We start from the raw sequence: 26251 nt of genomic DNA, 5'->3' as shown, positions 1-26251 counted from the left end.
GCTTCCATTGTCGTCACTTTTTTGTACAGATTTTGTCGCTTTTTTATGCTTTTCTGTTTTGTTGTTGTTGCTATTTTGACGCTCTTTTCATAAAGCTTTTAGATTTGGGTAATGCCTGGATTCCTAGATAATAACTGTAGAAAATTGGCTCGTGTAGGTGGGGGTTAAGAGGTTGAACTATTGCATTACATACATTACATCATCAACTATTGTGAGGAATTCACTCCGTACTATTTGTTCCTCCAGCAACAGGCCCCGAAGTGACTGACCAACACATGCATGGCTTTTTTCATAATTCAGATTCTATACATACTGAGGCAATAAAACACATTAAAATCTCCCATTTAAAAATACAATAAAAATATAAAAGTGGATGTGAAAACATTAACATCGCGTCAGTCCACAGCAGGTCCAGTTCAGCTGGTTTTACAGTAGATGCACAAACACATAAAGTAGAACACAAGCCCAAACACAGGGCAAAACCCTGATCGATCCAGTTGTTTAAGTAGGATGTGCTCGGGACTCCACCCCCCTCTTATCGTCGTCTCTATATCGTTACATACAGTCAATGGTTCATCTGGAAAGTTTGCTGATCACTCGAATAAGTGCCGCATTTTCATCTTTGAGTCTCTGGTTGTCGGCTTTCAGGTCTCCCAAAATCTACAGAAACAAATACAAGACAATGTTGAATGTCGTTACAAAACCAAAGGCAACTCCCAAAACTGGAAGTGATATAAATCCTATCATCTGCAAAGTTAATCCCTAATTATATCAAACAAAATTGCATGTTTCAACAATGACATACAGCAAAACAACAGCTGGTATCAATGGGCTAGGTGGGCTAAGAGACAGAAGAATTAATAAGTTGTATTTTTCATTTATTATAGTTATTTATATCATAACTAATTGCCTAATGTCATTACTGTGTATAATCATAGTAGTATTATTCATATGATCACGATTTTTACCATAAGAACAAATCAAAGGGCTAGTCCCGATTACTCCCGAGAACGCACAGAATATGACAGTGATCGATAGATGGCAGTGCTGCAGGTCCCGCCTCCAGCACACACACACACACACACACATACACTTGGCTCTGGGACTGAGCCGAAATTTAGCCCTGGACTCTATCACTGAGCAGCACACCATACTGAAGACTCCTCATTGGCTACTTTCACTTAAGTTGCTCACGCTCTCTGTAAACACTATGGGGAAACGAGCAAACACCGGTGGATTACTCGGATATTCTTCATTTTTTGGACAACTCCTCGCAATGGCGACACAAGATGGAGTGGGGAAGCTGCCATGTATTTATGGAAGTTTTAATGAGGCTAAACGGCGGCACGGCGGTTAGAGCTCGTGCTTCACAGCTAGAAGGTCCCCGGTTCGATTCCCACCTGGACGGGTCCTTTCTGTGTGGAGTTTGCATGTTCTCCGCGTGTCTGCATAGGTTTCCTCTACCACTAAAACATGTATAATAGATCAGGATGAATGAGAGTGCGCATGGGGGACGACGGATGGAAAATGGCCGAAGGCTACAATCCGGTGTGGCTTGTTTACATGCATGAGACCCATGTATGTTCATTAAAGGAATAGGCCGCCGTTTTTACATACTGAGATATGTTCTTACCTTAGCTTTGACAAGTTCTTTAGGACCTGTCTGGTCTTCCCCCGTGCCTTCAATCACGTAAACACAGCGCAGACGGCGTTAGCATTTAGCCTCTCCCCCTCTCCACTATAGCTCCAAATCAGGTCAAGATAGAAGCTACCAAGCTCTTCCACATTTTCCCTATTTAAATATGGTTACGTGAAGTGTTACACTACAAAGTATAATTACACAAAATTAAACAATGTGGATTTTCTATGCGGATAAAAGGGGGAACTATAATGTAAGGCGTAGTAATACTAGGAGTAGTTTGGCATCCGCACAGTAAAGTGAAGATTACTGCGCAGTAAAGTGTAGATTACTGCGCAGTAAAGTGAAGATTACTGCGCGGATTTCGAACTACTCCTGGTATTATTACGCCTGACATTATAGTTCCCCCTTTTATCCGCATAGAAAATCCACATTGTTTAATTTTGTGTAATTATACTTTGTAGTGTAACACTTCACGTAACCATATTTAAATAGGGAAAACGTGGAAGAGCTTGGTAGCTTCTATCTTGACCTGTTTTGGAGCTATAGAGGAGAGGGGGAGAGGCTAAATGCTAACGCCGTCTGCGCTGTGTTTACGTGACTGAAGGCTCGGGTGAAGACCAGACAGGTCCTAAAGAACTCGTCAAAGCTAAGGTAAGAACATATCTCAGTATGTAAAAACGGTGGCCTATTCCTTTAACATGCACTGTCCCGACCAAATAAACAAATAAATAAAAATAAACGCAAGGAGAATGCGATGCTCAATACTACAGGTTGTTAACTTTAGCAGGTCCTTTATGCTCTCACATCATTGTGCTGAGGGTAAATCCACAGTTAGGTAATCTGCTGTTTAAACTTTGTTTTAGAGCCGTTTGTCTGCCATCTATAGAGTGAACCTTCGCCTTGATGTTGGTCTGATGCTTTGAGAAGAAGAGTTGTCTGTAATGCTTGTTCCGTGTCTGATATGTGGTATGTATTTAGTAGATCTGATTTGTGTTTTTTTTTTTTTAACCTAGAGTTTACATCACCAGCCGGATACAAGGTCTTTTTTTAACCTAGCATATTATAAAGTTTTATGTTTTCTATTTATTGCATCTATCTCTATAATATCGTCTCACTTAGTAAATATGTAGGCAAGTCATAAACATTGTTCAAGCTTCAGGCAGAGCAAAAGCCCTTTTACTGTGGTGTGAGCAGTTACCACAGTGCATTATTGACTGTTCTGCAGAGGCCATTAGACTCTGGATCAATTATAGCAGATACAATTAGTGCATTTGTTGACCGGGCCAGAGCTGCATGTTTTCCTCAACACAAACAAGCCGGCAAGGCACAGGTCTGGATTTCCACATCAAACAAAGTCGAGAGCTTCATTGTTACTACCTTGAGTTCATCTTCCATTTCGACAGCTTTCCTCTGCAGAGACAACTTCTCCTGTGACACAAGACACATGTGACTGGATTATTCTTAGGGACTACAGCAATTCAACATCAAGCACAATTCCTGTTTTCTCGATGCAACAGATATTCTACTATAATCAACACTGTGAAATACAATACACTTGACTCGTGAAACAAAAGCACTCACAAATCTCTCCAGCTCGAGCAGTGCTGGGCGGTCTGTGGTTCCCTCTTGAATCTGCCACAGGAAAAAACACTTCACTGTAAATAACCACCTACAGCTGTGGTTTAGAAATTGCAACAAGCAGAGCCTCTCAAAGGAAAGGTGCCGTTTTTCAGCTGATCATAAGAAGCGAAAGCAGTGGTTCTCAACTGGGACGCTGTCAGGACCCTCTGAAATCCCAGGGTGGCAAGTCGCAACCCCAATAAGACTTTCTCATGTAAAGATAAGTTAGTTTTAATGAAAAGGTTTGACTTTGGGAATATTTTATATATATTTTGAACATAACACTCGACCAAACACTGAATAATCTGTGTTGAGATGCCCACTTTGTTAAAAAATGTGGCAGGATCTTCAAGTTAGTGGCTACTCATGAGTATAAATGAATGTCTCGATAGAGTAATTTTAACCATTTTGCATTTAAAAGACCTTATATATGAGCAGCATCAGCTTCGTGGTTGTATAAGCTACGCAGCGGCGGAGTGATCTGCTAGAAAATAGTCCCTCAAAATGTGATCATTCATGTTATATGCCAAAAATTATTCTATCGACACAAACATTTATATGGTTAGTCTGGTGTTAGAAGTGATTTGCCTCAGGTGCACAAAAATCCTGAAATATCCCGTTAAGTCTAAATGTTCACAAAAGAGAAGCACGATATTTTACATTTAGATTTTAGTCGGGTTTAAAACATTCAGCCTATGCCATTTTATATATTTATTTATGTATATTTATATATTATATTAAAAAAAGGAAAATAATATAATAAAAAGTAAAATGGCAGTAGAAAATTGTTATTAGCTACACCTAAAGGAAGCAAATGTATGTGATCCATTTCTTTCCATGCACTCACACAGTCCATGTTCATGTTTAACTCTTTCTTTGGCAGCATTATGCAGTTATGAAAAGATTAAGATTTGCACATTTGACTATTGAACCTGCTGTTGACTTCATGTGTTTTGAAGCGGATTTAACACAGAGAGCATAAGTGTAAATGCAGAAAGAAGCAAATGTCACTTCTTTGTAAGCATGGATACGCACATGTTTTGAACTTAAGGCCACACTAGTTGACATGAGATTACTATGAAATCAAGTTGATCCCAATCTGACACTAAACCTGCCTAATCACTGTGCTCCCCTTCTGTTTTTGCGACCCAACGCGCGGGTTGAGAACCACCGGCCTCGTCAGTATCAGCAGCGTTTCTCGCACAGAGGCCGAAGCTAAAGGTCAGAACCAAACCTGTCGCAGTCTCTCCAGCTCCACTTTGTTCTGGCTCAGCAGCAGCTCCATCTCCTGCAGACGGTCCTTCAAAGACAGGTTCTCCTGCAGGACCTTGAAGTACAGCTAGGGGGAGACACAAACAGGAGTCACGCGAGTTCACGGGAGTGTGGGAATGAACTCCATGACATGCGTTTTTTTTTTTTTTTTTAATCTCAAAAGCGAGTTAGTCGTCATTCCAGTATCTATAGATATATCAGATTGCATGTGTTCGTCAGTGCTACGTACCGGCCTGTAGTCAGTGGATGAGTCGTCAAATTTATTCCCTCTGCAAAAAAACAAACACCATTTTAGGAACAAAGTTTAGGTAACCGAACAATACTTTTTGTTCAATAATAATCACTTATTATTGAGCTATAAGTGATTATAATTACAATAATCACTTATAGCTCAATAAATGACAGATGAACAATATTTGGCCTCAATATTTATTTACTTTTTCCATTTTTTTCATTCTATTTTAGTAATACCAAGATAATTTATTGACTTTAATTGTGTTTTATTGACTTATCTTAATTGCAACTTGTGTGTTATCGACGATATATTAATAGATACTTTTTAAACAAGAGATTACAGAGATCTCCATTTTTTCTGCTGCAGTGTCATCAACCCCTCCTGGAACCGCTACCTTAACATGGTAGAGGGGTTTGAGCACCTGAATGACTCTGTTGTCGGGGGGGCATCATGCCCCTGGTAGGGTCTCCCATGGCAAACAGGTGACGGGTCAGACGCCCCTCATGAGAGACCAACAGGCCCGGTTATTCGTGAGGCCGTCCTTTTATGGACCCAACACTTGCAGGAGGAGCCATAGGGGCTGGTGCAATGTGATCCACGACCCGGCAACGGACAAGTGGAAGAAGATGGATGGATGGATGGACGGACGGACGGATGGACGGATGGACGCAGTGTCATCAAGAGGCCCTCAATGATATTTAGGGGTAGGAACTGATACTGATCAGTGCCATTGATAATTTCTGTTATCGATCCGGTTCTTTATCGATTCTCTTATCAATTCCAATTCATAAAAAAAATAGGCTATAGATTTACATGTGCATGCTTCTATCATACAAAGCTATTAAAAAGCTATTATAAAATGCTTATTAAATTAACGGGATATAAAGCTGAAATGCTGATACTGTTGATACTTGTTTCTCTAAAACGCTCGTTTGACTAATTCACTTTGCCACAGCCAGTGTTGAAAATGACACGCTGAGGAGTAGCTACATCCAGCACATTAACAGGTTGTTAGTGATTTTCTTACTCATTTCTGCCTTCCTCTATTTTTATGAATAAGGGTCGAAGGACATCCTTGTCAGCTCTTCGGCGCTGTTGTTTCTGAATGATGCCATACGACCAGTGTTGGGGAAAACACTTTTCCCCAACACTGGTCGTATGGCATCATTTCCCCTGAAATTGTATTTAGTTACAGAAAATGGAATACTTGCAGTAAAATGTATCTAGTAGCAGTGTATTCTGAATACTTGATTTGCATAATATTCATTCATAAAAGCAGCATATGATTAAAAACATGCAGCTTCACTTGTTATACCTGTTTTGAACTTATTTGCCAGTAATTCCGAATCCATGAAAGCACTTTGCACATGCCCACAGCCCCAAATAACAGAGCTATGAATATCATTATGAATATGAAACTCAAATTTTATTATGAATTAACTGCAATGTATCCCTTTGATACTAGGTAAGTAACTAACTAAATACCCTCAAATGAGAGAGTAACTTTACCAGAATACAGTTACTCAAAATACATGTATTTAGTTACTCCCCAACACAGGCACATGTGTCGGCACGTGCTCATTGTTTTGGTTGTTAAGTACGCAGCAGCTGCACCTTTATAAATGTTTATAGAGAGGACAGAGTCAGACGGACTCGTTATGACGTGCAGCGCGGATCCCAGACAAAGCCGAGACTTTAGTTTGTGCTGAAGTGAACGTGGTGTGTGGATCTGCAGCGGCTCCGCTCATATGGAACCGCTCAAGTAGAACCGGTACCATCCCTTTTAATGTTGTTCGTAATATTTTCCTGCCCATCTAACTTCAAATTTTGTTATTGTGACAGACCTATGAGTAGGGCTGGGTACCGATAAACAATACCAGTCTGGTATAGAGAATAAAGCTTTAGGTACTACTGGTATCGAAAAAATAAAAGCAGGTACCGAAAAATATAATAAAATCTTCATATTTATATTCAAAGAAACAAGGGGCAAAACTTAGAAAAAAGTGGAAAAAATTGGCAAAAACAAGTGGAAATTTTTTAGGGGGGAAAAGGGAAAAAAAAAACATGGAGAAAAAATTTGAAAAATATGGAAAAATGTAATAAATTAAAAAGGAAAAAAATCGTGAAAAAATGTGAAAAATTTGGGTGAAAAAAAAAACAATTATGGAGAAGTGGAAAAATTGGGGTAAATTGGGGAACATTTGGGGGGGAAAATTAGAAAAAATGTGGAAAGAAAATGGGGTATATTCAGGGGGAAAATTTAGGAAAAAATATGGGAAAAGTAGGGGGAAAAACTTGAGGTAAACTAGTTCCCTCCAAAAAACTTGATAAGTTCTTTATCTGACCAAGGAAAAGGAACAGATCAACATTATTAATCTGTTTTCTGGTTATATATGAGAAATAAATTAGCACAGGTATCGAAAACAGTATCGTTCAGGCATTGCTATCGAAAACCAAGTATCAAACTACCGTTATTGAAAAATGTTTTTAACGGTACCCAGCCCTACATATGAGTCCTGTAAGAGAGGGAAATCAGTATAAACTAAAATACCTAGAGAATTTTTTTGTCATTAATTTGTGCAGAAAAAGCACTGTCTGAGGACCCTGAGAGCATCAAATCTTATGATCAAAAGTTTTTATGTTATCATGTTATCTATCTTTTTTTTTAGTTTGTTCAGTCACTCTAGATAACACAGAGGTATTGTACATAGCCCTGCCTAGTGGTGAGGTTTTTATGTGTCCTAAAAAAAATTCATTCATCACATTTTTGTCCACATTAAAATTCTTCCTGTACGCGTGGAGGTATTTCTTAATCATTTTCACCCCACAGGCTAAATGAATTATACAAGCCGCCTCATGTTTTGAATGAGTGTATTGCATAAAGGCTCACTGTGATGTGCTGTCCCCATTGGTTTCCTCTGGCAGAGCATCGTCGTCATCTTCATTCTGGAAAAGAAGTGAACGAAGAGGTCAGGGAAACATCACGCACATGGTTTTGTTATTTAATGCTTTTGCACGATAACTTTGGCCACTTTTATGCTCATTATACGACAGCAGAGATATACAGGAGAGGAGGGTAAGTTGAACCACTCTTATATCTTATTACCCCTATGGGAAAAAATGGCTGTAAAATAACCTGACTCTTATGAAGAAAGTGTTTTTCACAACTCAAGGTGATTTTTTGGCCTGATCACAAAAACGAATCGACACAAAAACACAAACACATCTCGGTCTATTTTTGTCTGATGTTGGTTGGTCGTTTGGTTCAGTATAAAAGCAGATTTTAGCAGAGTTCCTCTTAAATAAACACAACTATCTTGGTGTTTTCAAGGAAGAAAAAATGGGGTACAGCACTGAGGTAAAATAAGCCTCTGCTCCATAAGAAACTATAAATAACAAACTACAGAACATTTTAATATACAGTTTAATAGTTTTTACATAAATAGAATAATCAACACTTACACTTAAAGGGGCTGGATGCAAGTTGGACATTTTATACTCACTACTGCCACCTTAGGTCATACATGTAACTGCAGCTTCTATATTAAGCTTGTGCATGACGGCACTTCAGACCCGAAGCGACACTTTTTGAGTGACAGTGCAGGATTTTACAGGCAGATGTGGTGAACAGGTCTGGGTTCATTCTACACATTAGGAAATGGCTGGAACATGTAGGGGGAGGAAAATACTTAATTTCAACATTTTTAAACTCCCTATAGTCCCTTTAAATATTGGCAGAATTGTCTTTTCGGCTCATTATCCACTACACGTTCAGCTGACTCATTAATGTAATCGATCATAGCCATTCAATGAATTTTACTGTTTTCATGTTCACTTACACTCACAGGTGTGTTTACTACGAAGCCCCTAAGGTGAGAACATTTTTTTGTATGCTCAAAAAAAAGAAAGAAACGGCAGCCCTGTCTCATGTAAAATGAGCCACAAGACAACTTTTTTTCTGAAGACCAACTCTAAAACCAAATATTCAAGACAATTTTTAAAGATACAAACTAGAAAACATCCCAAAATGTATGTAAATAGAAACATTTTGTATATGTATTGTTTGAGTATCTCTGTCATAGCCTTGACTCACAAAGATGGTACGACTGCACAGCATGACCCAGTATGATACTTTCTTCATTCATCATTTCTCAAACTGTGGTGCTGGTTGTATATTAGCCTTTGACAAACATGCACGTTCAGACGGATACCAGAGAAGAGCCAGAAGAGCTGCTTATTTGTAGACAGGCCCTACCACTTTTCCCACCTGAAGGAGACCGTTCAGTAGTAGGTGTTAGAAGTTGAAACTGCAAGCCACTTATAGGAGTCACTTGCTTTTGTATTCTACTCTAATAACGACACTAGACAAAGCTTTGAGGGCATTTCTATCAGATGAATTCACGCTTATACCACAACTTGACGTCTAAAAAATTGTTAAAGAACTGGTTTAGCAGCCTTTTCCTTTGAATTTTAAATGTGAAAGGTTGTTTTTCAGTTTCTGGCTCTGAGCAAAATACTTCCCTGACTCCCACTAAAGCTCCAGGGAAAACACGTACCTCTGCACCCGTCTGTACGATGCCCGTGGAGCGTCTCTCCTTCCTCCCTCGCCTCCGGTCCCTCACCCCCAGCTTCTTCTCCGCCTCGGGCTCCTCCTCCTTCACCGGGTCAGTGTCTGAAACGTCAGGAGAGAGTTTGATTGAGTTTCAAAAGCATATGGTTTTGAAAAGCAAAGGGAATAGTAGTTATAATCAGACTATTTTAAAGTTAGGTATAAAGTTCTAAAACTGTAATGTAGAAAGGTGGGTGGAGAGAAAGATGCAAGAAAGAAAAATAACCAAAACATTTTCTCTTTAAAGTGTTTTTGGGGTAGTTCCAGCAAATAACATTCTTTTAATTTCACATTTACTTGTTTGACATTATCCAAATCTAAAAGCTTCTTGAAAAAAGCGTCAAAATAGCGACGAGGATGAAAAACAAGGATGAAAATGCAACAATAGAGTGACAAAATTGTGCTGGAAAAGTCACTATAGTGCAATAAACATGTGACAAAAACGCAACAAGAAAGTGATAAAAAAGCAACAAAAAAAACATCAAAAAGAACTATGAAAACACGACAAAAGAGACAAAAACAGGGGGATAAGAGGGGAAAAATGGGTAAAAGGTTTTATCTCAGATTCCCTTTCTGTCCGGACTAGACTATTTGCAATTGCAAATGATTTAGGACTGAAAGAAACCAGTATAAACTGGCTTGTAAAGCAATATTACAGTTTCTAATGGCCGGACAGGTCACCCATAGCAAGACCTTGTTTCAACCTTTCTAACCCTAATGACTGAACTGCAATGAGAACTAAAATATTACATTCATAACCTTGTTTTCATTTCATAAAGATTTTAGATTAGTTATTGCAAAGAGTGACAGGTGATGGTCTGTTTAAGCAGTACTAAGTAACTTGTTAACCCTGAGTGATCTTATTGAATGCCGAATGTAACAAGTGAATTTCTCCGTTGTGAGATCAATAAAGGATTATCTTATCTTAAAAAATCCTTTTCGTAGTCCTTCTGGGGGTAATACAAGTGTTGATGGGATGATTGGGGGGGCAGTAAACCACCCTTGCAGCTTTCCCAGCTCCGACCCGGAAGCCCCAATACACACTAATGGAATCATGAAGAAGAAGCTAACTGTGGGCTAGCACCACTTAAACAGTATTTCCAGCCAAGTTTGAGTGACAAAAATCATCTCTATTGTGTAATTGGATGAACAATATCCCTCTCTTCCTTTGTCTTTTCTGTCAACGTGGTATTTCCTCTCACGGACAATTAATGAGTAAAAAAACGCAACAAGCTACGTCACCTGCAGTGCCGATTATGGCCTCTAGGGGCATGAGTTACTTAGTACCGCTTTAACTTTCTTCTGATTAGCAACTACAACTTTGAACCATCATTTTTGGATCTTGTGACGAGCTTTGCGTTTGATTTGTGACTTTTGCTTTGGTAATTCAATATAAAGTTCACAGTACACATCCAGAAGCTTATGTCATGCTTGTCGAGGTCTGGACTACAGGGTTAGAGTGATCTCCTAAACGCGATATCAAATCAATTGCGATTAATAATTCGCAGCGCTAAGAGTAACCTTACAGAGACGAGGCTGATCCGTTACTGTAATAATCTTTGAGCAGTGCAAGAATCCCTTATCTCTATTTCTCTTCAGTTGGCAGCATGTCGGGGCTTGAGAGCAGCAGCCGCAGCTAACGTTTCCACACTCCTGTTTTGAATGTCACAACACTGAACTGAACACAAACGCACATCTGTGGTTTTGGCCCTAAACACACACACTTCTTCTAATGGTGGGTTAATGCCTGCATTATATTCAAATGTGGACTGTTGCAATAACTTAACACCTCTTTCGGATCATGTTTATTCATTTGTCTAGTGTTACATAACGGCACATTGCAACTGCGGTGTGAATCATAATTAATGGGATCTTTAAAGTGTCTTTGGCATTCGGTTAATTCAGTCATTTTTGGACTACACATCTCTGTATTACACTGCCTGACCCAAAAACAAAATAGTTGCCAAAAATAAAGGTCGGACACGGCTATCGACCAATATAGTCCGATAAAAATGCTGATATGTCCGGAACTGAATGTTAAACTGACTTCAGAGCTTTAAAATGAGTCCTCCCACATCTTCTTAAGCCTCAGGGGGCGGAGAAATATAGGGGAAAAATCGGTTACAAATTTGTACCATTTTATATATTTTATGTTGTAACTTTTGCCTATGAATTTCAGAACCATAAGAGATAAAGACTTGACTTTTCTGTTTTAGAATCTACTGATTTTTGACAAGCTCCGTCTAAAGCAGTGGCTCTCAACCTTTTGGAGCCGCGACCCCCATTATAACAGGCAAAGGGGTTCCTGACCCGGGCGGGAAATAAAAACATTAGCCTATATAATTCTTAAAAAACAAAGAAAAAAAAACAAATGGCTGAAATACAATTCATCAAACTACAAACAAATGGCACTCTGGTAAAATAGCAAACACATGCTACATTAGATTATATGCTAATCACAATATGCATATTTTATCTAAATGATCTGGCAACCCCCCAAATTTGTCTCGCGACCCCCTTGGGGGTCCCGACCCCCAGGTTGAGAACCACTGGTCTGAAGTACCGACTAAATATGAATGTCCTGAATAACTCTAGCCCTATACCCCTCATAGGCACAACAGAAAAAAATATCAATTACAGTAAAAGGCAAGAGTGTAGATAAAATACTTTCAGTTGTCATATGAACGGGTAAAAGAACTGTTTTCATCCTGGATTTGAACATTGTCAGAGTTGAGGCCTGTCTCACATCCTCGTGAAGACTGTTCCAGATTTGAGCAGCATAAAATTGAAACGCAGCCTCACCGTGTTTAGTCCTGACTCTGGAACCACCAGGAGACCCCTCCCTGAGGTTCTCAGAGCCGGAGATGGTTCATAGGGCTCTAACATGTCAGAGATGTACTTTGGGGCTAAACCATGAAAAGACTTGTACAGAAGCAGAGCTGTTTTAAAGTCTATTCTCTGAGCGACAGGAAGCCAGTGCAGAGACCTGAGCACTGGACTAATATGGTCGTATTTCCTGGTTCTGGTCAGGACTCGAGCAGCAGCGTTCTGGACGTACCTCAGCTGTCTAACAGTGAGCAGGACGTTACAGTAGTCTAAGCTAACAGTCTACCACATGGATAAGTCTTTCTAAGTCTGGTTTTGACACTATCATACAGCGCCCCCTACTGTCACAGTTCAACACTGACATGTTTAGAAGCATCAACCACAGGATTATAGACCACACATTTTTAAAAATTTGGCCAAAAATATCAGCGGTTCATATCGGCCTGAGAAAAGCCCATATTGGTCAAACTCATAGATCCATTTCTATGATTGAAACATTTACCATAATAATACATGTTTAACTATAGGCTATTTACAAAGATACAAAAAATAACTACTTAAAACATATCGGCCATGCCAGCCCCCCTTGATATATCGGCATCGGACTCCAAAAATCCATATCGGTCGGGCCCTTCAAGTAGTCAAATGATCTCAGTCAGGCAATGTAAAACTAATAATGAATAAGAAAACCGGTGTAACAGTTCGCGCACAAAAACAACAGTAGCCTTGTTTTCTTGATGCACAATGAGGAGTTTGAGGATATGACCACAGGTTCAAGGTGCTTTGAAATAAGGAGCGAGAATGACAGGTATTAATGTATGGAGATTAGACATTTTTCACGTCTTTTTAAATTCTTGCATTTTATGAGGTCTCAGTTTTTATTTATTTATCTGCAATAATAAAAATCCTACAATTGTGATAAAAATCCCAAAAGATGATGAAGTTCCTCTCACCTCTCTCCGCAGGGGTGAACGTGATGATGGGGCTCACAGGTTGGACAGTTCGGGCAGGAGCAGGGTCCGCTGGTTTCACAACACACTTTTCAGCCTCTTTAAGATCAGTGAGAGTCACGCCCTGAAAATACAGAAATAATACATTATAATATAGTTTGGCTGATTTTAGTTATTGTACTTTATTGTACTTTGCTTTAACTGCAAAAGTTATTATTGAATTAACACATCGTCTTTTGTCTCTTTGTTGTAATTTTCTGTCAACTTATTCATGAACAAACTTTAAATCATGAACATTTTACAATAACCAAAAAGAGGAGAAACTTGTTTGGCTCAATCACATTTTTCAGAAGTTTCCAGTGAAGCATTAAGACGAAGATGAAACTACAATCTGTTCAAACAAGTCCAAGTTAAAAAGAATAGTCATCTGATACCACTCAGATGTAACTACAGCGCTGAAAGGAAACAAACAGGTTGTTTGGCTTGTTTACTGTGAGAAACTGAAAGCATTTTTCAGTCTATATCACAGGAAGCAATGAGCATGCACAGCGGAAACCTTCTGCACCTACAGCACACATGCCCAGGTGGATGAAGTGTCTTGCTCAAGGGGGACACAAAGCCAATTATCGGGTTAGTGAACTGCCTCCTGAGCTACACACATCAAGCAACATTGTAACTAAAACAAAGAGCAAACTAGAAGATGAATGAAGAAATCTAGTTTAAGAATATATATATTTTCCATGGTTTACCTGTGTTGAGCGGCGCGTCTGTCGCAGCAGCCGAGAGCGAGCTTTTCTCTGGGACTCGGACTCTTCGTCTCTGACTGGAGCCTGGAACCTGAACACACAGTTATACAAGAGTGGTAACCAGCAACAAACAGCAACTACTTTGAAACAAGACTGCTCATTTAAAGGGATATTTCAGGATGTTTGACATATGGCCTCATTTCCTAGTTATCCAGAGTGTTGCTGATTACTGGAGATATTTTTTGGGAGAATTCATGCAGTTCTTACATTTGAAGAGTTTCGTGGCGCTAGGCTAGTGCATGTCTATGGTATCAGCTAGCCTGCATTAAAAACAGTCTGACCCACTCCACAGTGCACCTGAGGCAAATCACTTATAACACCAGACTAACCATATAAATGTCTGTATCGATAGAATAATTTTTGGAATATAACTGACCTTGCATCACATGAATGATCGCATTTTGAGGGACTGTTTTCATCGCCGCTGTGTAGCTTAATACAACCACCAAGCTGATGCTGCTCAAATACAAGTTATCTTAAATGCAAAATGGTTAAAACTATTCTATCGACACAGACATTTATATGGTTAGTCTGGTGTTATAAGTGATTTGCCTCATGTGCACTGTGGAGCGGGTCAGACTGTTTTTAATGCAGGCTAGCTGATACTATAGAAACGCGCTAGCCTTGCACTAGCCTAGCGCCACGTAACTCTTCAAATATAAGAACTGTATGAATTAAAAAAATATATATCTCCGGAAATCAGCAACACTCTGGATAACTAGGAAATGAGGCCCTATGTCAAAGATCCTGAAATATCCCTTTAAAGAATATATACATGGTAATGGAATATACAGCAGGAAAATGCTCTTGATCAAAAACACATTAATTTTACAAAATTCTCACACAATCACAACCAAAATCCAACTTATCGAGTCCTGATTTCTACATTTTGTTTTGACTAATGTGGAGCCTTGTATTTGAATTGACACTAAAACCAAAGGATGACCAGAAATGTGTCATAACATAGTGTTTCTTTTTCTAACTCTGTGCAGCTAAACATTGATTTAATTTGTTTTTATGCGGAATAGCTCTGGATGGGTCTTACTTTCTCCGGTCAGAGTTGGGAGTGTTGGGACTGTCAGCCGGTGAGTCTTTAGTTTGTGGAGTGGGTTGGACTCTGGCTGTTCGGTTCGCTCTGTCCTGCTCCTTCTCCTCCTCCTCATTTTCCTCCGGTGTCTGGATACAAAGATATGGCGGCATCACATCACTGACATTTTGTTGCATAATATTATTATGTAACAGTGTCTATTTTAATTTATTTTCACCACAGAGAAGACACCTGCCACACCAAACTCTTTTGCTGCATCCATAAATCTCCTCTCTGTCTAAGCTTCCTGTTTGCAGCTCTTACTTCATCAACCTTCAATCAATATATTCATTATCCTTCCTCTGCACATGTCCAAACCATCTCTATCAATCAAGCTTCCTAATCCACTCCGTCAATGTTTAAAAGGCACTATACTTGATTTTTTTTCTAGTAGAGGAACTAAATTTGATTTGCCTTCAGTATAGCTCAGACACGTATTGCAAAAACACTGTGCATCTGATTATAAAACATTTGTATCAATCAACAATAAACTTGCAGGCGATTTTTCTAGCATTTTTTTAACACATGTCTTGGGAAAGGGCTCGCCTCTCCTTGGAAATGACTTGTATAACTTGAATAACTTTGCAAGGAGCGGGACGTCACCAGTTTGGAGATGGAGATTCTGCTCTGTCTCGTGGCACTAGTTTTCATACATAAGCCGACTGCCCTTCACTGATTGGTTTACTCCACTTCCTGTTTGCTTGCGAATGTTCCGCAGTGGAAATTAAGTTGATGCAGTTCTGTCCTAGCTTAGCACTAGACACATGCTCACTATCGCTGGCACTAGTCATCAGGGTTTTACAACACACAGTATGACCTGGATTGTTTCGCCGTGTGGCTTTAATACGATATTTAGTCTTACCTTGTCAGCCGGACTGACTGTAGAAGTGGTCACGCTCTCTGTTTCAGGACTGGAGACAGCTGAGCTTTCTAAAAACAAACAAAGCCAATCTATTGAGAGGGTGGAACTATTTTTTGTAATATTAGTGATGTTTATGCTGAGGTTGCGAGTACAAGATTTGCAGATTATTACTAAAAAATCATGCATTAGCACGATGCTAACATGAAGCATTGTGTTAGCATTCTACGTTACTTATGTATGCATGTCCTGTTGAACCACTTTGCTCCTCCCCATGTCTGTGTATCTTTACTGTGTAGAAAACTATGTTCATATTTCAGCATTTGTTAAAGCAGTTTTTGAATAATTAGAGAAACTTTCGATTTGACTCCAAATTGTTTCCCCCCTTAACTGTTTTCAAACATGACCATATATGGGCGAGTCCAGAGATGCCGTCTGTATCTATAGAACGTGATTTAACTGTTGCCGGACTAGGTGTACATAATCACTTTTACATCCTCCAGCCAATCAGAGTCAAGTATTCACCCAGACCATGGTATAATTGGTGTTTTTCATTTGCTTGCCATTAAATGTTATCAAATTTCTCATGACTACAAGGCCTTTAGACAGACAATGCTTTAAAAACATTCACCAGGACTGCTCTCCTTCTCCTCACTGAACTCCACGTCTCCGGACACGCCTCTTTCCTTCGACTGGTCCTGCACATTCATCTTGTCTTTGCTGCTCATCCGGCAAACAGAGCTCCTGTAGGAACAAATAAGGCGAGTGTCGAGACCTGATGCAGGGCAGCACGAGTGAAAACAGTTGAGTTGATCTTCTGCAGTATTATCTTTACTCACCGCCGCCGTTTGCTCTGTGCGTTTGGCGTGGTGGAGCCTTGTTGGTTTTGTCGCTCTAATATGGACTGTTCCTTGCGCCACTGTAAAAACAAGCCGCTATCAACTACAATCCAGGAATACTTTCAATTCTACCTGCAATACAGTCGTCTTTCCTTCTGTGGGACTCAACTGAGGTCCCTGGTTCTAATCCTGCACCGTGTGAGCCTGTCTGTTTTCATTTTACATATTCCTCTCGAGTCTGAATGTGTTTCCTTTATGGCTTCTTCTTACTAAGACAGCTGCGTTATTGATTTTCTTATTCTGTTTTATTGTGTCCTTCTTCTACTCTTGATTTAGTCTTCAGTCTTTTTTGACACACTTTGATGGGAACAAATTGCTTAACCTCTTAACCCCCACCATCACCGAGCATATTTTCTCCAGTTATTATTCAGGTATCCATAGGAGCCGATTTATGTTCTTCCCAGTCAAAAAAAAAAAGAAAAAAAAAAAAAAAAGTCGGGGTCAGGATCGATCTCGCATTCTTGTAGTTGGGAACCCGGCGCTCCACCTATAGAGCTAAACGAGTGGAGCGAAGTGACTCCACTACTTCGGAATAGAGGCCTTACAGGTTAGGCTATATTTATTGAATCATTTTATAATTAGGGTAAATTCGCCTGGGTGCCCAAAGATTTGACAGGGTGCTCCAGCCCCGCAGCACCCATGGGATCGGCGCCTATGCAGGTATCCAGCCATAACCTAAATCTAAAGGCTCCCTGAAAAAAGCTAAACATGTGTCGAAAATGGGACAACAACGCGCCAACAAGGCATGGAAACACAATGAGGAAAAATCTTCAATCATTTTTATAGGACTTAGCTTTCAAATGAAGCGTATCACTGCACGGTAGGCTGTAAGAAGCCTTTAGACCTGGGTAAAGCCGAACTAGAGATAACCTTTTAATGCACTCCGTTAAAGTGGGGGTAAAGCTTAATAGAACAAACTGTGTTGAAATGATTCAGTAAATGGTTTGGTATCCAAGAGAGTTATCGAATATCTTATTGTGCAACTCTAGTTTCCTTGGGTAATCCAGTTTTCCCCATCAATCCAAACTTCACTCATCAGAAGATTTTTTATCAAAGACCTTAACCTCTAAATTGCCTTTTCCATCTGCTCCCTTTGCATTTATCCAGGCTTGGAAATTAAAAGGGAGTTACTTCACACATGGCTTGTTTGGAACAGGCTGCACTGAATAAAAGGAACACTTTAATCCAGTGCAGCGAGACTTTTCACTGTTCCAGGCTTGGAAATGCCACAGAGAGACTTACAACATATGCAATAAATATATAGTAGTGCTGTATTTTTGACTGAATATGCAATTTGGTATCCAAGTAGTTTCTTACATTGGCTTGTTTCTGTGATAACTCCTCCAGAAGCTCTTCAACACTTTCATCAGCGACGTCAAACGGTGTCTGACCCTGCAAAATTTCATAACGAAAAAAACGGAAAGGATGATTAAAACCAGAATATCAATTTGAAAAACAAAACAGATTTGTAGAAAGACACATTTATGAAGATCACCATGGAATAATGAAATGAAAATAACTTCTTAGGCAGCTCTTAATAAAAAAAAAAGGGGCAATAAGAAAAGTATATATGCAATACAAACAGCAAAAGACAGAAGAAATTATCTAAAAAGAAAACCAAAATATGTATTGAATTAAAAATGTAAAAACACACAGGTCAAAGATAGAGGATATGTAAATGACGCATGAGCCTCACCGAGTTGCTGCGAGACTCCATGTTGCAAAGCTGTTCTGCCAGAATCTGACAGGCCTCGCTCTGCCCCCAGTGCGCCGCCGCGTGGAGGGGCGTCCAGCCGTCGTTGTCTTTGGCCGAGACATCGAGGCCGCACTGGCAAAGTATTCTGGGTAAAGACGAAGGCAGACCACTCAGTCTTTCATCTATATGTATGACTTAAATCAAATCTCCTATGTACTAAACACGAGAGACAAGACTAAGACTAAGCACAGTAAAACATTATGCAACGTTTGACAGAATTTAAATGAATAATGTTGGAATAGGCCACCGTTTTTACATACTGAGATATGTTCTTACCTGAGCTTAGGCAAGTTTTTTTGTACCTGTCTGGTCTTCACTCGTGCCCTCAGTCACGTAAACACAGCACAGACAGCGTTAGCATTTAGCCTCTCCTCCTCTCCTCTAAACGAGGTGAAGTTAGAAGCTACCAAGCTCTTCCACGTTTTCCCTATTTAAATATGGTTACGCGAAGTGTTACACTTAATTAACACAAAATTAAACTATATTGTATGGCTTAATAATATCAGTAGTTTGACATCCGTGCAGTAATATCTTCACTTTACTGTGCGTATGTCGAAGTACTCCTGGTATTATAACGCCTTATAATATAGTTCCCCTTTTTATCCGCTTGGAAAATCCACATTGTTTAATTTTGTGTAACTATACTTTATTGTGTAACACTTCACGTAACCATATTTAAATAGGGAAAACGTGGAAGAGCTTGGTCGCTTCTATCTTCACCTCGTTTGGATCTATAGAGGAGAGGAGGAGAGGCTAAATGCTAACGCCGTCTGTGCTGTGTTTACGTGACTGAGGGCACACGTGAAAAACCAGACGGGTACAAATGAACTCGTCTAAGCTAAGGTAAGAACATATCTCAGTATGTAAAAACGGTGGCCTATTCCTTTAAAATACAAATAAAATAAAGTGTGAAGGACAATGGGAAGACAACATTTACAAAAAACAATCTCCACTTGATCTTACTTGAGAGCCTCCAGGTATCCTTTTGCCGCGGCCACGTGCAGCGGAGTGGCTCCGGTTTTGGGGTGTCGTATGTTGTCCGGGGGACCCTCTGTGAGCCAGGCCCGAGCATCCCTCATGATCTGCTCCTCCTCCACACGTTTAGCTGCCTCCAAATCCACTCCTGGTCATTAATATGTGATTAGACAACATTCACGGACAATAATTAATAATTTTGACCTAAAATATACATTATTGTAAGAGAAGGTTGGTTTGGACTTATATTGCCTCTACATCTTATTTAACCAAACTTAAATACATCTCACCTAGTTTTACTGTGAATTTCTGAAGAAGAGACTCTGTAGTTTCATCCAGTGCAATGTCCAAAGGAACATCCCCATCACAGTTCACCGCAGATAGACAGGCGTCGTGCTGCAGGAGGTACCTAAAACAGCAAACACAAAGATTAAGTAGCAACAAGGGACTTTAAATGGGGGAAAGAGTAATGCAAAACTGTGCTTTCCCTTATGATTCCAGCCAAATGGGTATATCAGTTTTTAAATAATTAGCCTTACATGCATGATTGTGCCAGACCAGCCCACTCTTAACTCTGAACGTCGTGCTGCCAAACGCGGAAACAAGGTTTGTATTGTTGAATGCAGAAATACCCTGGCACCCACGCAGCATTGTGACGTCCCCACGGAGGCAAAGGACCCTTTATTAGGCAGCTGTTGTGCTACTCGAACACAAGAGGCTATAGAATAGAATGGAGTGTCGTCTACGCGCTTCTTATTAAGGGGATTGACAAGTCATGACCGGGAACAGAGTGTGCGAGACAGAAACAAACCAAGTCAGGAATAGCTGGACAAAACACAATAACACTGGTTTAGAAACTGAAACAGATGATGAAACTGATGTGAAAATAAAATGAGCAAGGAACCACTCTCCCATTTACACACTTTCATACACCAGTGCACATAGAAACTGGTTAATTGTCTTGCCAAAGGACACAACAGCAGTAAAAGCTTGGGCAATGCTCTACAAACTGAGCTACTACAGCGCCAATGGGAGAGTTCAAACAGTTAGTGAAGGTGGAAAGGAAGCAGCTGTAGAAGTGTAAAAAAGGCAAGGGTCACTTGATACAAAAACTCAATCAATATTGGTACAGATACTACACATTTCAGAGGTATCAGCGAGTACCTCAACTACCACCAAACCCCTACCGTGTGTGTATTGTTCGAAAAAGCAAGAAGAACATGATAGTGCCATTGACTGCATCGTAGCTAATGGAGGCACTGGAGGCTCTGCAAAATCTAAAAACTCTAATAGTCACGGAGCAAGAAAAGGCTTAGGGTTTTTTTACAGGCTTCGCTGCTTTTATTCACACCCCGTGGTATCGACTGGCTACTCTGAGCCAAAGTATCACATCAGAACAACAATAACTAAGACAATTAGATTAGTTTTGATGGATGTTGTGTTGTGCATTTGAGAAAAGGTGCAAGTTCGTATGCGAAAAAGAACTGGAACTGTATAATATGAGAGGATAAAATGTTAGATAACTGTGCAAGTGACTACATCCAACAGATATTTTAAGCAAATAGATACAGACGGCATCTCTAGAATCGCCCATAAATGGTCATGTTTGAAAACAGTTAAGGGGGAAAACAAGTTGGAGGAAAATGTAAACTTTCGAATTACTCAAAAACTAATTGCTGAATTATTGATATAGTTTTCTACCCAGTAAAGATACAAAGACATGGGGAGAAGCAAAGTGGTTCAACAGCCCATAGACACATAAATAACGGAGAATGCTAACATGATGCTACATGATAGCAGCGTGCTAATGCTAACACTAGCTACGACTGACGTTTTTCCGCTTCTACTGAAAAATCTGCTGTGGAAAAATATCCATATGGACCCGATTTACACTTGACTTTATTTATATGTGATAAATAAGTTCATATTCCACCAGAAAAAGGCTAAAAGAGTGGAAAATTGTGCTCCCCTAAAGATTGTTTTCCGCCCCCTTCTATGACGCGATGCCGTCTGTATCTATTGCAGCACACTGCAGCATGTAAACCATTCCACTGTTTTGCTCTAACACACATAGGCTACTGTAAACACAATGCTCGCACACAATGCACAAATTAACTTACGCACACATACATCACAGGTTAAACCATCGTAAAACATCCCCAAACTACTGAAAACAAAAACCACAAAAGGATAGCGATGCACTGTAGTTTTCAAGCACAGTAAAGGCTGCTCTGCTCTGCATCATTGGCGTGAGTCTGGACTCCAACCATTTGCCAAATGTTCCTCCCTTCTGTCCTCCCTGATTTCCTGTCACTGCTCCCCTGTCCCAAGCCCCAAGGCCAATGAATCTCTTTAGGAAATAAATAGAAATAACAATAATAAACAGCGGGGCTGCAACTATTTCAGTATAGTAGTCGACTGGGCAGCTGTGCCTCTGAGGCGTTATGCAAAAAAAAATGTACCAGTTAAAAAAGTATGCACACTAATACCTGTGAAAGGAGAATATTTATAAATAACAACCAGTGTTTTGAGTGTAATAGCCTGAGCCTTATGCTTAAAGCAGGATGAAGAAATGACAATAAACAACAAGAAAATTCCAAAGAGAAAACAGTATTCAAGATTATGAGACATACACCTCTACAGGGTTTATAAAGGCAGAGAAGCAAGTCGAATTTAATGCTTTTTAATGCCATTTTGAATGCCCAAATACTACTATAAAATCAGCACATAATTCATTTCAAGATTTGCAAACATTTCATCAAACGGAGGAAAGAGAATTGGACAAAACGGGCAACTTATAAGCACAAAAAATTGCTTTAGACGATAATTTTGGTATTTCCAATGACCTTATGCAGTAAAACTTGATGAGCAATGTCATAATTTAACAATAAATTTAGATTTAATTCCAGTTTGAATCTATCTAATGGTTTTAAAGGAATAGGCCACCGTTTTTACATGCTGAGATATGCTCTTACCTTAGCAGTTAAGGCGTCCACACAGTAAAGTGAAGATATTACTGCGCGGATGTCGAACTACTCCTGGTATTATTACGCCTTATAATATAGTTCCCCTTTTTATCCGCTTAGATAATAACCATGTAATGTAATAACCATATGTAAATAGGGAAAACGTGGAAGAGCTTGACCTCGTTTGGAGCTATGGTGGAGAGGAGGAGAGGCTAAATGCTAGCGCTGTGTTTACGTGATTGAAGGCACGGGTGAAGACCAGACAGGTACGGAAGAACTCGTCTAAGCTAAGGTAAGAACATATCTCAGTATGTAAAAACAGAAGCCTATTCCTTAAAGGCCTTGATTTTGGCACAATTCATGATATGGCTTTTAATGCCCCACGGAAACCCTGCTCTAGTTTAAAATGTTTATACATGTTTATACAGACAGATATACAAACAATATGAAGAGTAATCAAATGTTTCACTAAGGTAAGAGCACTTAGACTACTCCACTAAATACAATTACTGTAATTGAAAAAGCTACTCAAGTACATGACAGTGTACCTCTGTAAAGAGTGATAATGTAATGTTAAGTTAAGCCAGTACTTACTCTGCGATGTCTGGGTAGCCGCAGGAGGCCGCCACGTGCAGCGGAGTCCATCCCTCCTGGTCCACCTGGTTCACACTGGCTCCATTTCCCAAAAGAAACGTGACCATCTCCATACTGCCATCGATACAGGCCTTTGTCCAGGAGAAAACACCATTATCGTCATGGCAACTGTCTCTAAAATGTTATTACAACAGAGGGTTTCTCTAAACGTTTTCTGATGGAACATTAAGCCATGATTCAGTCTTATTCCAGTTTTAGACGAGACTCTTAATTCTTAGTCAAGCCAGTTTAGTTCCAGATTGGCCCTTGTTCCAGCTACTTATATGTCTTTGTTATTTCCATTGTAGCTCGCTGGAGAATGATCTCATTGTCGATGTGCTTTACCTGGTGGAGAGCGGTAATCCCATCTGCGTTTGAACAGTTGACGACGTCCGGTCCGTCCTCTCGGTTCATGAGCCGGGCCTCGGTCAGCATCACCTGGGCCTCGTCCGTGTCGCCACTCGCACAAGCCGCCAAAAACTCAGCCGCTCGGTCGAACCTCACGCGTTTCCTATAAAAGATATCACATTGTAAGTAAATAAGATAGAATATTGTGCTGCATCAGACCAGAATGTTAACTCAGATGGCAGCAAGTCCACTTTGAACCCTAGAACACTATCGCTCAAATTGAAAACACCAACCAAAATCTATCAACATGACAATACACGACACATTTGAGTCGTGTTCTTTTATATTAAACTGTATCATGTCTAACAAAATGAAAGAAAAGCATCATGAGAGGACCATATAAAACGGAAAATTAGGAATTTGGGAAAAAGAAATTCCTAAAAAATAAAATAATGAAGATGGAAAGTTGTTTTTTGGTCCACTCATTCCTGGGATATGTGAGACTTCCCTGGTGAAGGCTCAGTGTCTTGGGCACAAACAGCCGCAGGAGAGAGAAACAAAATATGTCATATTTTGAATGGGTAAAAATGAATCAATAACTATGTGTTACTCACTTGCTGTGAGGCCAGAGACACCGAACTCTGCGATCGGAGCAAAGCTGTAGTTGAAGTCGCAAAATAAATGTAGCAGTCCTGAATGTCAACCTTAAAAGGGGCAAGATTGCCTGATCAAATACACTAAACCTACCCTACCTTCTATCACTATCACTGGGTGAAAATCACCCAAACATGTCTGTAGGAAAAAGTGTGTTTTGGATTAGGAAAACACCCAGGCCATCAAAGATGTCAAAGACAAAGCTGAAGCCCAGAGACCCAGGACACTCAGATAAACCATCATAAGGAAAATCACATAAATGTGTTTGCTCACCCGGCAATAGTGCTCTAGGGTTAAACAGATAGGTGGGTGAAGTGTCTTGCTCAGGGACAGAGCATCTGTGGGATCCAAGATTTTAACCACCAACCAGAAGTAAATCAGGCACAGTGGGCAACTTTTGCACAAAAATGGCTATAAACTCCCCCCAAAAAGCAAAAAACTTAGAAAAAGCATGTAATCCAATGCGTTATTTTCTTCCTTTTATGATCAATTTATAGCATAACTGGACTTGGGGGCAAATGTTCTCCTTACGACTGGGTAATACCAGTTTATAAGCGATAATAACGTGGTAGTTATAGGAGAGATCTTGAGGCATTCCTAGATGATTCACCATGACAAAACAATAAAGCTGAGACAATGTAGCACGATGCTATATTTACCTCCTCTGCCACTTTTGACACATTTGCAAGAGGAGGAAGTTGTGAAATGACTAAAGTTTCGAAAAATAGCATCAAAGTCTGCGCTACAGCCTTTATTCCCTTATTCCCTTTAGTCACGAAAGCGCTTGACAGGCTGCAAGTGTGGGTGCTTATTTCGCTGCTGCTGCTGCTGAACTGAGCTGTTCCAACTCGTTACTACACAGTTGCCTACACCCTTCACAAACCCACGCACAAAGCTCATTTTTAGCCCGCTTTGGACGCCACACATAGGTTGCGATGTAATGAATCCATGCAAAAACGAGCTCTCCTACCGTCTTTTGAGCAGGGGGCTGGTTTGATCTCCTCCCCCGGACTCGGGCTCGTTTGTCGGCTGCTCGCAGTGCTTGGCCTCCGGGTCCGGGGGAGCTCTCTCGTCGGCGTCGCCCTTGCACCTCCGCCGCGGCACCGCGGAGGCTTTGTCCGTGCAGGAGCCGGCCCATCGCTTGAGCTGCTCCCGCCGCTTGGTCTTGGCCGAGTCCCCCATGACTTTAAGCGCGAGGGAGGACTGCGATTTTAAAAATAAAACACGCAGCGCAGGGAGGGAAGGACACACCCTCCATGTGTGCACTTTCACTTCCTGGTTGTGGATGTTCAAAGAGGAGGAGGAGGGCGCGCGTGCCCGTGGGAGTCGGGGGCGCGCACCGTGGTGACGTCAGTGCGTGTTTTTTAATTTTTTAAATTTTTATTACTTTTATTTATTTTAATTTATAATGTTTAACAAACGCTCCAAGTCCAAGCTTTTTTTTTATTGAAGAAAAAACAATTCAATTCAAAACAATTCAAGCTCGGGTACACAAACACGAATGACGTCATCACACTCTTTAGCAAAAACGGTGAGGTGAAAACTTATTTTTGTGGCACATTAAGGCAAGTCTTGTACATCCAAAAAAAAAACAAGTACTTTTCAACACCGTTATAAATTGATATGGCCCAAGTTTGAGGCACATCTTAAAGACACACTGTGTAACATTTTGGACTAGTGTTGCCACAAAACATGCTCCAAATGACGAGCTTGACACAGATTTTTTTATTTTCCTGTGGGTTATCAAAGAATGAATTTGGATGAGGCCCTAACCTATTTAAATCTCAATTTCTGCAGACTTTTGTCACATCTCTATGGCAACAAGCTGGAGACGTACCCACTCACGGTAAAGTGTCTTAGGAGAGCTGAGCCTCTCACAGCAAAGGCACATGTTTTTTTGTACATTTTGAGATAAATATCAATGATGACAATATCTATCATTAAATAAATGTTTGTATTTAAATGTTATTTATTGGGTAAAATTTTATGCGGTGGGACTTAAAGGACCTGAAGTAATCTGTCAAATAGTTTATGAAAACAGAAAAAAGAGGAGTCCACTTTCATGTGTGAATAAATTATTTACCCATTACAATTACAAAGTTCACACTATCAGA

At 40.1% G+C, this 26251-nt stretch overlaps 1 protein-coding gene across 1 annotated transcript; it reads right to left on the bottom strand.

The window, feature by feature from the left end:
• Window positions 1-234: 234 nt before the first annotated feature.
• Window positions 235-25438, bottom strand: ppp1r12c (protein phosphatase 1, regulatory subunit 12C). The gene is made up of 20 exons (XM_079553371.1): window positions 25108-25438; window positions 23481-23646; window positions 23097-23227; window positions 19827-19945; window positions 19525-19684; window positions 18502-18646; window positions 18123-18197; window positions 16746-16825; window positions 16538-16650; window positions 15910-15977; window positions 15006-15136; window positions 13904-13991; window positions 13158-13278; window positions 9326-9441; window positions 7660-7715; window positions 4764-4803; window positions 4497-4601; window positions 3224-3274; window positions 3020-3070; window positions 235-660 (listed from the first exon to the last, which is right to left on the bottom strand). The coding sequence occupies exons 1-20, from the start codon at window positions 25317-25319 to the stop codon at window positions 574-576; spliced, it is 2115 nt and encodes a 704-aa protein (XP_079409497.1). The 5' UTR covers window positions 25320-25438; the 3' UTR covers window positions 235-573.
• Between the last annotated feature and the right edge of the window lie 813 nt (window positions 25439-26251).

The sequence above is a fragment of the Gobius niger genome (assembly GCF_951799975.1).
Source record: "Gobius niger genome assembly, chromosome: 3".
NCBI lineage: Eukaryota > Metazoa > Chordata > Actinopteri > Gobiiformes > Gobiidae > Gobius > Gobius niger.
This window is presented reverse-complemented; position numbering and strand designations above follow the sequence as displayed.